Source organism: Gallinula chloropus (genome assembly GCF_964237585.1).
Source record: "Gallinula chloropus genome assembly, chromosome: 5".
Lineage (NCBI taxonomy): Eukaryota > Metazoa > Chordata > Aves > Gruiformes > Rallidae > Gallinula > Gallinula chloropus.
In genome coordinates, this window is record NC_140090.1 from 60,430,444 (window position 1) to 60,443,178 (window position 12,735).

Consider the following 12,735-nt stretch of genomic DNA (forward strand, 5'->3'; position numbering starts at 1 on the left):
GATGCTATTCCCTCATCAAGATCGTCAATGAAGTTATTAAACAGAACTGGACCCAACACCGAGCCAAGGGGAACACCGCTAGTTACAGGTCTCCAGTCAGATTCTGCTCCTCGAATCACAACCCTCTGGGCTCGGTCCGACAGCCAGTTCTCAACCCACCTCACCATCCACTCATCTATCCCATGCTCTCTCAGCTTTGCTATCAGGGTGTCATGGGAGACAGTATCAAAGGCCCTGATGAAGTCAAGGTAGATGACATCGACTGCTCTCCCTCCATCTACCCAGCTGGTGATGAGATCATAAAAGGCTATGAGATTGGTCAAGCACGATTTCCCCTTGGTGAATCCATGCTGACTACTCCTCATGACCTTCTTCTCTTCCAATTGCTTGGAGATGGCATCCAGAACAAGCTGTTCCATTACCTTTCCTGGGACAGAGGTGAGGCTGAATGGCCTATAGTTACTAGGTTCCTCTTTCTTGCCCTTTTTAAAGACTGGAGTGACATTGGCTATCCTCCAGTCTTCAGGCACTTCTCCTGTCCTCCAAGACCTGTTGAAGATGATAGAGAGCGGCTCAGCAATCACCTCCACCAGCTCCCTCAGCACACGTGGATGAAGCCCATCAGGGCCCATGGATTTGTGTGCATTAATCCCTTTGAGCCGCTCCTGGACCTCCCCTACCTCAACCGGAGGGAAATTGTTCGTTTCCCCAACACTCCAACTTTCATACAGGATCTGTGGGTCCCAAGGGGCCTTTATACCCTACTTCTTCCCAGCAGGAGCACTGACAGAGCCTGTGCCATCATGTTCTTCTGTAGTCTGTTTCTTTGGGACCAGATCATCACACACATCCCAGCAAGGCGTGTGGGTTAGATGAATAGTTTTGACCCTTAATAATGCACTTCCATTGGTGACCACCCACAGTTCTGCTCTCAGTAGACCCTCCAGCTCCTGGATGTCTCCTGGATGTCTGCACAGCAGTGTGCAGCAGGCAACTCGCTTGCCCCTCCAGTCAGTCCATGTGAACAGGCACGGGCAGTAGCTGCGTCCAAAGGAAGCATTTTCTCTACTCTTTCACCTTAGTCTCTGGAATGATGTCTACAGGTACTTGTAGAATTAACTCTGTGAAGCAACACTGGGAGTGCTGTAGATCCACAAAGCAATCCCTGTGCTGAGAGCAGTTTCAGGTAAGCACCCTTTCCTGACTTCTACACACTTACACAATTGGAAGCTGTGTTTCCTGATGTGGAAAGGGGAGACAAGTGAAATGAGCCGCAAATTGATGGAAATTAGATGCTCTGTTTGGAAGAACCTGCAGGCATTAGGAAGCAGCCTGGTTGAGAGGAAACAGGCATGACCCCAGGAAGCTAAAAGTCTTCCTGGGATGTCCATCAGGAAAATCCTCTCCTCCTAATAATTTTGAGAATGGGACAAACCTGGCAGCAGTGTAGGGGCCCCCCTGGCTGTAGAAAGCTCTCTGGAGACCTGTGGGAAGAAAAGGAGGCATTAACCACCACCACCACCAAGAAGTGCCACGAAACAGAACACAACGCCACGTGGGACTGCCTCCGGTAAGACTGCTCTGTGTCTGGCCTGTACTGTGCACCATACATGGTACAGAACTGCAGTGCATGGAGGAGTGACCTTGTCAAAACTCTCCACCACAGCAGCTGAACATGTAGGCACCAAGCATCCCGGGGATGAAGGCTGCTGGATGCACTTTAGGCAGGAGCATCACTTCACAGTGCCACCTTCTCAAGAGAGGTCCAAAAAGAGAAGGCACAGGCAGCAAACCTGCAGGAGATTCTACACAATGATGACATTTTCTTCAAGCTTATGTTTTATTTTAGAATAAAAACCCAAAACAATGAGGTAAAGCTACAATACTGGTAGCCTTTTATTTTAGTTTTTCCAGTGTGTGCCTCCAATAAACATAAACCCAGAGTTCCTGGGGAATATGGAGAGGAGTGGATTTCAGCCTGGCCTTCCTGGATTTTCACATGGACAGGGAGGACAGACCAGCCGTGCCTACTCTTGGCATCTGCAAAGAGAATTGTGTAGCCAGAAAGCTCGTGAACACTAATGTGACATGAAATGCCTAGAGTGTCCCAGAGGGAAAGGTATGAGCGACTAGTCTTACCGGTTTTTGTTCCTTGTAAACGCCCAATGTGTCTGACAGGTTGGTGGGAATCTTTGGAATACTCCCATGAACTCCACTTTGACCAGCTGGAAGTGCCTAGAGCTACATGAACCTCCATGACCTACCCTGGCAACATCTGAGCTGATAAAGGTGTTTGGACCAGCAGATCAACAACTATCCCAAACTCATTGGCAATTCACTTTTTTTAACCAAAGTATCAAGTTTGAATCATCAAGAAGTGAAATGAGATTAAAAAGAAGTAGCAAATAATTACATCTATTAAAAGAGTGAGAAGCACCTCTAAGCAAAGGGGAAACTCACATTAACACACTGCTGCACAGCAAACCCAGCACACTCCAACCAAGCACCCAGTTCATGCTCTTGCTACATCAAATGTTTTATACCTTCCTCTGTCTGACAGACAGCCCTAGGTAGAGAGACAGGCAATTGCTGTGTGCTGAGGAGAACATATCAGCATGTTCTTTAGCACATCATATACAGTGTGAGCTCCACACCAGGTCGAAGCAAGGACGGGTCACCCCACTGAAAGCTTGTACAATCAATACTGAAGAATAAAAAATCCGTATGTCACTGAAGTACTTGGAATATCCTCATGTAACAGTGACTTCGCAGCAGCGCCTTAGTAGAAGACTGCGTCCCCAGTGTGATCTCTTTAACAGCGAACTTTAGGAAAAACAAAACAAGATTTATCCGGCACATCACAAATTTCTTAACCTCTGTTGGCATAATTAGTTGTTTGTGATAAGGTGTGTCTTCAATGACCAATTAACACTGAGAGAAGTCCTGGTTTCATAACACAGGGCAGGCTAACAAATGATTGGCTGGTAACATTGAGTAACTCGGCCACATGATCCAAAATCTGTTGTTGAGCTAACATAGCTACCATAGCCCTGTATATAAAACCAGGCTCTGGCAGCCAAAGTCACTCCCTCCCAAGCTGCTGGAAACAAATGGAGCTCCTGGGAGCAGCCACTGTTGTCCTCCTGGTTTGCATTGCTTGCCTGCTCTCCTTCACAGCATGGAGAGGGAGGTCTGGAAAGGGGAAGATGCCTCCAGGGCCGGCTCCCCTTCCTATCATAGGTAACGTGCTACAGGTGAAACCGAGGAACTTGGCCCAAACCCTCCAGCAGGTAAGGTAACTTTGTTCTCTTGTTTTCTTCTGTTGGGGAGAAATGTGTGGGACCTGTGCATGGGGACAAGCTGCGTGCTGGTCGCTGAGGCTGCACTGCCTGCGGTGGGGTGCAGCAGCAGGGTCACTTTTCAACTCCTCCCCACCTGCTCTATGGCCATGTCCTCTCTTGCATTTTCACAGCTCAGTGAAGACTATGGACCAGTGTTCACAGTGCACCTGGGCTCTGACCCAGTGGTGGTGCTGCACGGACATGATGTGGTGAAAGAAGCCTTGGTGGACCGTGCGGATGAGTTTGCTGCCAGAGGACACATGCCAATAGGAGACAGGGCTAACAAAGGATTAGGTATGTTTGCTGACTGAGCTCCTTCTGAGGAAAAGGGAAGGGCTGAGGGTGCATTTGGCAGATTAGAACTGGACTGCACCATGAACAAGGGAAGACTGGGCACTGAGTCGGTACCACTTGGGTGAGAGAAGGCAGAGTAGGCTTCCATCACCCAAAGAGGGTAGCAGAGAAATGGAGCCAGATTGATCTGAGTAATGGTCAGGGAAAGAGCAGGCAGCAACAGCCACCGGCTGCAGCAAGGGCAATTACGTGCAGATACGGGTGATGAATTGTTCACAAGCAGGTTGTGTATGTGGTAGAGAAGGCCAAAACCAGGCCTTTGGACTACAGGACCTCCAGAGAATGCTTCTAAATCACAGTACTCTATGACTACCATATCAATGCTCTCCCAGGGACAGACTCACTATGAGCCTCTGTTCATCTCATGCCCAGCACACCCAAGCCAAGTCTTCCCTCTTCCTCTGCAGGGATTATTTTTAGCAACAATGAGGAGTGGTTACAAGTTCGGCGGTTTTCTCTGAGCACTCTGCGCAACTTTGGAATGGGGAAGAGGAGCATTGAAGAGAGGATCCAGGATGAAACTGAATACTTGCTGGAAGAGATAAACAAAACAAAGGGTAGGGTTCCTTTTTGATAGAGCTTATGTTGGCAAAAAAAAGAACTCTCTCTGGTCCATGAACCGGCTACCCCTCCTTAGAGAGCAATAGTTCCTTGACTATGTACTGTTCTTTGTGGAGGACCCTTCTGTGTCACTCAGAGACTGGTTTTCCTGATACTTCCACTAACAACAAGAGCTCAGTTTACCCATAGTAGCCATAAGTATCCATAGTTTTGGGGGGAGTGTTTTGGTTGGGTGGCTGGGTTTTCTTATATGTGTTGGGAGGCTGGACTCGATGATCTCTGGATGTCCCTTCCAACCCCTACAATTCTGTGAATCTACAGTTCTGTAACTTTTCTGAAATCACAGGAACACCTTTTGACCCAACCTTCATGCTGAGCTGTGCTGTCTCCAACGTCATATGCTGCATCGTCTTTGGGAAACGATATGACTATAAAGACAAGAAGTTCCTGGCCCTGATGAGCAACATGAACAACATCTTTGAGATGATGAACTCCCTGTGGGGACAGGTACATTCAGTAGCCACTGGCAGCACCCCCTGGGGGAGCAGGAGGTATCCTGCAATCAAGTCCCATTTCAGAAATCTATCTAGGACCCCCATCAATGCTCTGCTGCACAGGGGGGAATTAATTGAACAGCAAGAAGCATCCTCACCAATGGAGTTGGCTTTGCCAGCTAAGTGCAGCTTCTTCCTAGTCCTAAACACCCTTTTTCACCTCTAAAGGTCATACTACTACTGAGAAGACCCTACCACCCTGTCAGACTGCCCAGCCTCATAGCCCTTCTGCTTGGCTCAGTTGAGAGGCTTGTGGCCTTCCTAGGCATTTTGCTAATACCAACAAATGGGCGTGCAAGGTACCCTCCTGTTTACTTCCTTCCAGCTCTACCAGATGTTCTCAAAGATCCTGGATTACTTGCCTGGCCCACACAACAACATTTTCACAGAATTTGATGCTTTAAAAGCCTTCGTGTCAGAGGAGGTGAAGATACACCAAGCCTCCCTAGATCCCAGTAACCCTCAGGATTTCATTGACTGTTTCCTCAGCAAAATGCAGGAGGTAAGAGACAGCAAACAGCCCCACCTCATTTCTAAAGACACTTACATTGAGCCCCTTCCCTCTCCTAAGTAACACAGACATTGGGATGACCCCATCACAGGCAGCTGGGCTGTGCAGTGGGAAGACACCAACAATACCTGAGATCTTGCCTGTCCTAGAGCTTATAGCTCTGGATCTGCACACTCACCAGGCGCCACCTGCAACTGCTTTGGACAGCAAGACCTTCATCAGCTCACACAGACACATTTGCAGTCTGGTCTTGTGTTTCTTCCACTGGAAAGCAGTTGGCACAGCAAGGGCAAGCAGGCAGCTACGTACCATTCAGTGCACAGCTTGAAAGGTTACTCCTGTTTTGATATTACTGCACAAAGACAGCATTGAAGTGTCCCAGATGGCTGCTGCACCTTAGCAGAGAATTGAACAGCTGTAGTTGAAAAGGAAGGCCTGGGATCACACAATAAAGGGGCCCTTAGCTCGGCTACAGAAACATCCCAGCCTTTTCCCTAGGAGAAAGAGCATCCCAATTCCAGTTTCCACATGAAGAACCTGATAACCAGCGCCTTTGACTTGTTCATTGCTGGAACTGAGTCAACTAGCACCACCGTAAGATATGGGCTTCTGCTTCTTATCAAATATCCGAAGATACAAGGTACCAGTCTGTGACCCCTTCCTCTCTAGATATTCCTCTGGGCTGGGTGTGTATCTAACATGAATTTCTTCTTCCAACTTTTCTCCTCTCTCTTTCATGTTTTATCCAAATGTCCTTGCATTGTCATACCTTAGGATGGCCATTAGAGATCCCTCAGCTTCACTGGCATCATCATTAGCTGCACTTCCCTCACAGCCAGGGTCCCAACTGTGTCCACAGCTTTATCTCCCAGTACTCCTACAGGAGGACACTCTTTGTGTCAGCCACAGTGGAGATGTGTTCTAGTCAACACCAAAAGCAACATCAGTTCTGTCATCTGTGATTTGTGGGCAGCTTAGGAATACTTGCTTAGACAGGACTGGTTTTATTTACCCATTTTATCTTGTTTGTCTCATGGCAGAGAAAGTTCAAGAAGAGATTGACCGGGTAGTAGGACGATCACGAAAGCCTTGTGTGGCTGACCGGACCCAGATGCCCTACACAGACGCCGTGGTCCATGAAATCCAGCGCTTCATCTCCCTTGCCCCCCTGGGACTCCCTCACACTGTGACCAAAGACACGTGTTTCAGGGAGTATGTCATTCCCAAGGTTAGTGAGCAAGCTCCTCCCAAGTTGAACAACTAGGTGGCAGCTCGTTTGCTCTTGGCTTGTCAGGTACAAGCCCGAAGCTAGAAATGCTGTGGCCCGACCTGCTTGTCACCCAACCACATCAGAGCAGTGACTGCTCTCTCAAAAGGCAGGAAAGTTGTGGAACTGCTCACCATGATCCATGAGAGCCTGTGCACATGCTTGGAAGCAAAGTCAGTTGGTTGTCATCAGGCACAGAAAGGCCCTAAGCCACAAAGTGCTGGAGGCTATGTTTGCATCCAAGGGAACAAGCAAAACCCATTTGCCCTGTTCTTACACACTCCTTGAAGCAGCCACTGCCAGAGGCAGGCTGATGGGCTAGAGCAACCCATGACCTGGCCTGGCCCACTGCAGCGATGCTCATGTTACATCCTCTCTTCTGGGTGAGAAATTTGTTAGGAAAGGGGACGAGGGCTCCATTTCCACAACCTTGTATGCTTTTCCTTGTTGGGGCTTGCAGAAAAAAGGAACATAGTGCAGCTACAAGTTCATGATTGCAAAACACTAAGAAAGAGGAAGAATTAGGTGAGATGTTCCCAGATGACCAGAGCAAGGTGAGGATAAATGGTATGAAAACGAGAGGGAGTAGTCAGGAAGAGCAGCCAACAACTGCACCTGGTGTGACATCTAGCAGAGTCTCCCTAAAGCTGCCTCCTCAGCTGAAGGGTCCCCAAAGGGAAACCAAAGGCACTGGGAGCGCTGTGCTGGGAAGCTCAGTCTTAACTTGGCAGGAAGCTGAATTAAGTGATCTAACTTGCCTTCCCCTCAAGTTCTGCTCTTCTCATTGTGTTACCTCAGGGCACCACAATCTTTCCGAGCCTCAGTTCTGTCCTCCATGACAGCAAAGAGTTTCCAAACCCAAATGAGTTCAATCCTGGACATTTCTTGAACGAGAACGGCACCTTTAAGAAGAGCGAGTTCTTCATGCCCTTCTCAGCAGGTAAAGCACAGGCTTGCTTTCTTTTCCTGTCTTTGTCAACCTCCTCCTCTGGGGACCACACTGCCTTTCCCTATAACATACACTCCCTCTTCCCAGCACGGTCCTCAAGTGCTTTCTTGGGGTTCACTGCACTCTGGATAACTTCTCCCTGCTCTTCTCTTCCCCAGCTGCATCTCCCTCCTTGTGTAGGCCTGCTGCCTTTTCAAACCTCTTAATAGGAGTTGCTGATGTAAAGATGTGAATCAAACCCACAGACACCTTCTAAACTACCTGTCACCTTCCTGTACAACCACTAAAATCACCTTTAACCAACCTATCTTTTGTGGTAGCTCTACTTTTCTACAGCACCTCTTAAGAAGTATCCTCAGGGTACATGCAACCCACTCACCCATAGCCCCAACCCTTCCTTTTCTCACATGGGCTCTTTGTCGCTCTGCTCTCCCTCATCTCACCTCCTGTGATACCTTCTCCACATCTCCATACTCATGTTCTTCCTTTACACACCCAATCAAACTGCCAAGAGTCTTTCTGCAAGAAACTCTTCTCTTGCAAATGTTCTTAGTCATCCTGTGAGTCATCTCACTGCTGTGCTGTACCTGGTAAAAAAGCTGCACAACACATCTGCTTAGTCCAAACTCTGGTCTTCTTGGCCACACCTGTTGAGCACTATTTACCGTTTTCTTTTTCAGGGAAGCGAATATGCCCTGGAGAGGGCCTGGCACGCATGGAGATATTCTTACTCATAGCCATAATCTTGCAGAACTTTACCTTGAAGTCTGTCATCGACACCCAGGAACTCAACATAGCCCCAACGCTGAGTGGGACAGGCAACGTACCTCCTGCCTACCAGCTCTGTGCTATCCCTCGCTGAAAAGCACCAAACCTCTCCACGGTGTCCTGAACCTGGCTACTTCTTTACATCTTTGTTACTGAAGCCACTAGCAGGAGCACTGGGACACCTTTCCAAAGCCTTCAGGAAGGCAGCCCAAGCACAGGTACGTGCGCATAGTAGACACCTTCAAAGCCTCCAACAACTGCTCCCCCACATTGCAAGGAGCCCCTGGGTGACACAGCAGCCTGCTGCACTGCCTACAGGCTCACTGAGCACAGGGGCTGCATCAGTCAGCTGATTCTCTCACAAACACAGCTCCCACAGCTGCCCACAACTTGCTTCTGCCACAGCATGTCTCCTACCAAAAGCATCATGATTTGCAGATGGATAGTGCTGCACGTGCATACATTAATCACACAATAAAGACAACTCTACTTATGGGGATTTGAGCCATTATTTTATTTGGATTGGAGCAGTGCCCATATCTGCTGCTCCACTGCAGAATACATCTGCAGCGCCTGTGGGCAGTGCCCTGTCCCTCCTGGGGCCATGGTTCTGCCTGCTTCAGCCACTACACCACTGCTGCTGCCTGCAAGGAGCCTCATGCCAGGCACAGCACCATGCAAGTTGGGAAGGCTCATGTTGTGGGAGGGGAAGGGCTCCTGTGTTCTGGGGGCTGCCAGCAGCCCTATCTGCTGCTCCAGGGGCTGCTGGTCCTGCTGCCCACAGCCAAAGTGTAGCCTTCCTGGAGGAGAACACTCCTGTGGCCCACAGTTCAGAGGCTGAAGCTCTGGCTGCCTTCATCCCATCTCTGGGGCCTGTGCCTGCTCCTGAGGATCTCTCTCATTTTCAGGCACTCTGTGGCCCAGACTTTCCATAGGCAAAGAGCAGCTCCCCTATGGCTCCTCTCTGTCCTCCTCCCACCATCTCCTCCAGTCCTTCTGCTCTCCCCAAGGCACTTCCCAGCACCACCGCACCTGTCATTGTGGCCACTCCATACAAATCAAGAGGGAGCTGCTGAGGAGAGCTTTCCTCTGGATGGTGTGTCCTGCCTGAATCACATTCCCACCCTACCTCACAGCTGACACACCAAGGTAGAGAAGAGTGAACAGGGGGAGCAAGAGGACAGTGTGAGTAAAGAACTTCTGAGAAATAAGGGAAGGTGCCATCACAAGGGCTACGTTCTGCAGCTGGAGCTGCATTCTTCTTCCAGTTTTCTTGGGCATATCTTGTCATCTGGTCTGGACTCTTCCAGTCAACTAAAGAGTGCATCCCTGTCCTTGCAGGCTATCACAGGGAGTTCAGGCACCTGAGGGACAGAGAAAACAACTAACTCTCTGGCTGTTCTTTTCTACCATCAGTGTCACTGTAAGGTTCTTTATTAAAGTTAATTTACATTTAGGAGGACAGAAAATACATCTCTCCCAGAGGTTCCTTCTCCAGGGGAATCGCATTTTGCTTCTCTGTCTCAGGGCCATCATTGCAAACAAATTCTTTGTCCTGTCCTCCATGGAATTTCATGTGTGCACAGAGGGAAGACTCTCCTGTTCATAAACTGCAACTGTGTGATCCCTGATGTCCAGGAAAAGGACAGGGTCTGTTATTCCTTGTTCCAGACACTATTTGGGGCTCTTCTTTCAGGAATAGGGCGGATGGTTTTCATAAATGGATTCCACCACGGATGGCTCTCTTCTCATCTTCATCCTCATGGGCTTTTGTTGTGCTTGGAGGTCTGGTTTGCAGTGTTTGTCTGGTTCTTCATTTAAATAGATATTTGTTGTTGCCTGCATCATGGTCATATAAAAATCCTAGAAGCAAAATATAATTCCTGGTGTGGGTGTCACAAGGGACTCTGAGATCTTGTGTGTAGTGCAGGGAATAGAGCATGCAAGAATTCCCACCTCTCTTGGGGAATGTTTATCAGTATTTTGAAGCAAACATCACATTTGCTCACATCTCAGGTTCATCTTTCTTTCTCCCTGCATTTTTGCCCCATGTAGGACGCAGCTCTAATGCCTGTGGACTCTAAAACAGTGGCGTACGATTGCTGGCCTCTCATCTGTGATTGCATCAAACGGGCAGACGTGCCACCAGAAACAGCCATCATGTAAGACTCCCAGGCAAGCACAGGGAGCGAGCTTACCAAGAGCTTCTCTATTAGTCTAGGGCTACCCTTAAAGCCGGTCCCACGTGTAGTAACTCAGCAGCACGTGTGATATGTTGAGAATCAGTTAAGAGATGACTTACGTCTGGAGGTCTGGGTGGGGATGATTCATATTCCATGTTCTTCTGGCCCACTGGGATGTCGATTCATCTGAAACAAGGAACAACAGAGTGACAAACAACATCTAGCTGCAGTTCATAAACAACTGCATAAGAAGCACAGGGCAGTGAAAATTCACTGGAGCTCTAGAACTCACAGCTCTAGAACTCAGGACATAAGCAATAGATAACCACACAGAGAATGATATCCAGTGTATTCTAAGCTGGATGCCAAATCGTTCTTTCATTTGGAACAATCACAGGTTCCATTTGATGCCTGCCCATAAGAATGACTTTGCACAGGGAAACCTCAAGCCTGGATTCTGCCCTTAGTAGAATATCCAAAATTTGTCTGTTTTTTTTAACTTGGGAAAACTTGCTTTCACATTTACACTCAGAAAAAAGATAAACCAGGATTATTTTAACCAACAATAACTACAGGGAAGCCATTTCCCTCAGAACAGTTATACCTTACTTTCTGAAGTAAGGAAACTAAGGTAAAGTGGCAAGGGAAGGAAAGCGCCGTTTTATTTTGAACTGTCAATGTTGGGCTGCAATAGCTGGACTTCAGAGCTTTCTTCCTCTATGGGTACTCTGACTGACTCTGTGGTGATGTGGGTGGTTTTCCACCCCAGAGAAAGGAAGCATGGAGCCACAAAACTCCCTGACTCTTCTCCAGCAGTGAGAAGGTAGGCAAGGTGCAAAGATTCACCCACCCCATAGGTGTGGTGAAGGTGACCAAGCTATACATACTATGAAACATCTTGAAGCATTTTGAGTACTAAATAATGCCATTTTGGAGTGAGAAGTTCCCTAAATGAATGACTTTCTATGGAAAATGACAGAAAAATCCCCTGAAGAACAGTGGTGATAGATTCTTTTTTTTAATTCCTCAGTAGTTAGAAGATCACTTGGAGGTGCCCCTTCAGTATTTTCATATGAATGTCTCTCTTATCCTTATGAACCTGCAACTTTTAAGCTGAGGTCCAGCTTTTCAGGGCAGAGCAGAGACAGTCTGGGTGCCTAGGGATCTGATCTTGAACTTCTGGAGAACTTCAGAGGGTGTTGAATCAGGTTTTTAATGTGAAGGTCTATGCTTAGAAATAGACATGGAAGGTAGTCACCTGATTACAGCTGTAGCTCTTCCACTGGAGAACACAGACCACGGCCAAGATGACTGCAAGGACCAAGGCCACGAAGCTGGGTATCCCTGCAGCTACTCCAACCACCCAGGGCTCATACTAACTCACAAAGACAGACAGTCAGGTCAAACACATGCAGTGTGATCCTTCAACTCTGTGCTTAGCAATGGAGCGAGTGGTACTATACACAGCAAGAAAAGCCAATGCGAGGAACAAAACTGCAGTCCCAGATCAAAACAGTGGTATCCAGCCCAGCTGCACTGCACACCGAGACAGAGAGGGGAGGCAGAGGTTTTATTTCAGAGGGAAAATGTTCCACGTAATCAAACAGGTTAAATAATTGTCCTGGGTTTGGCTAAACCACAACAGTAATGAAACAAACTCTTACCCCAGAAGAACAATCTGCCTGGACTGTTGTGCTTCCAGATGTATGTGCAGAAGTCTAGAAATAAAACGTTTATAGAACATTTACAAAAGAGTGTTTCACACAAAGCAATCAAGGAGAGAGGCTAAACGAGCAGTTGCAAGACTTCAACAACAGCATGTGGTTGGTAACACATGGAGCACCCAAGCTCTGATTCGGAATGGCTCTGACTGAATGGAAGGACCATGTGTTTTTCCTCAAAAATGGTCTAGAAAGGGCTGAGAAAAAGCATATACAAGAGATAAGCACAAACACATGACAGAAGAAAGCTGGATTCAGAAGGAAAAGCAGCAGAAGGGGAAGTGGGAAGCCCCAAGAAAAGATGTGCTTTTGCAACAGGCTGTTCTATGTCCTTGCCATGATGCTGGACACAGCTGCCTTGCACAGTCTTGCCTGAAGGATCAGTCAGTGCCTTGGCTTACAGATGCAAGGCATGCAGTGTCAGGCACTGGGAAACCCAGAGCACCCCAAACCAAAAACACCAGTTTTTTTCCTAGCCATTGTAAAATTTACACCCAGCTCCAAATGACAAAGCAACTCCAGCAAG

The 12,735-nt window shown here is 48.0% G+C and overlaps 1 protein-coding gene and 1 long non-coding RNA gene across 2 annotated transcripts; one reads left to right on the forward strand and one right to left on the reverse strand.

The window, feature by feature from the left end:
• Positions 1-3,110: 3,110 nt before the first annotated feature.
• LOC311192397 (cytochrome P450 2C19-like) lies at positions 3,111-8,796 on the forward strand (the record flags this gene model as incomplete). Its single annotated transcript, XM_084264861.1, has 9 exons — positions 3,111-3,290; positions 3,473-3,635; positions 4,103-4,252; positions 4,603-4,763; positions 5,136-5,312; positions 5,820-5,961; positions 6,362-6,549; positions 7,387-7,528; positions 8,218-8,796. The coding sequence occupies 9 exons, from the start codon at positions 3,111-3,113 to the stop codon at positions 8,397-8,399; spliced, it is 1,485 nt and encodes a 494-aa protein (XP_084120987.1). The 3' UTR covers positions 8,400-8,796.
• Positions 8,797-9,767: 971 nt separating this feature from the next.
• On the reverse strand, positions 9,768-12,144 carry LOC311192111. Its single transcript, XR_014617321.1, has 3 exons — positions 11,747-12,144; positions 10,608-10,674; positions 9,768-10,168 (listed from the first exon to the last, which is right to left on the reverse strand). It is a non-coding gene; the product is annotated as an uncharacterized lncRNA (long non-coding RNA).
• Positions 12,145-12,735: the final 591 nt, after the last annotated feature.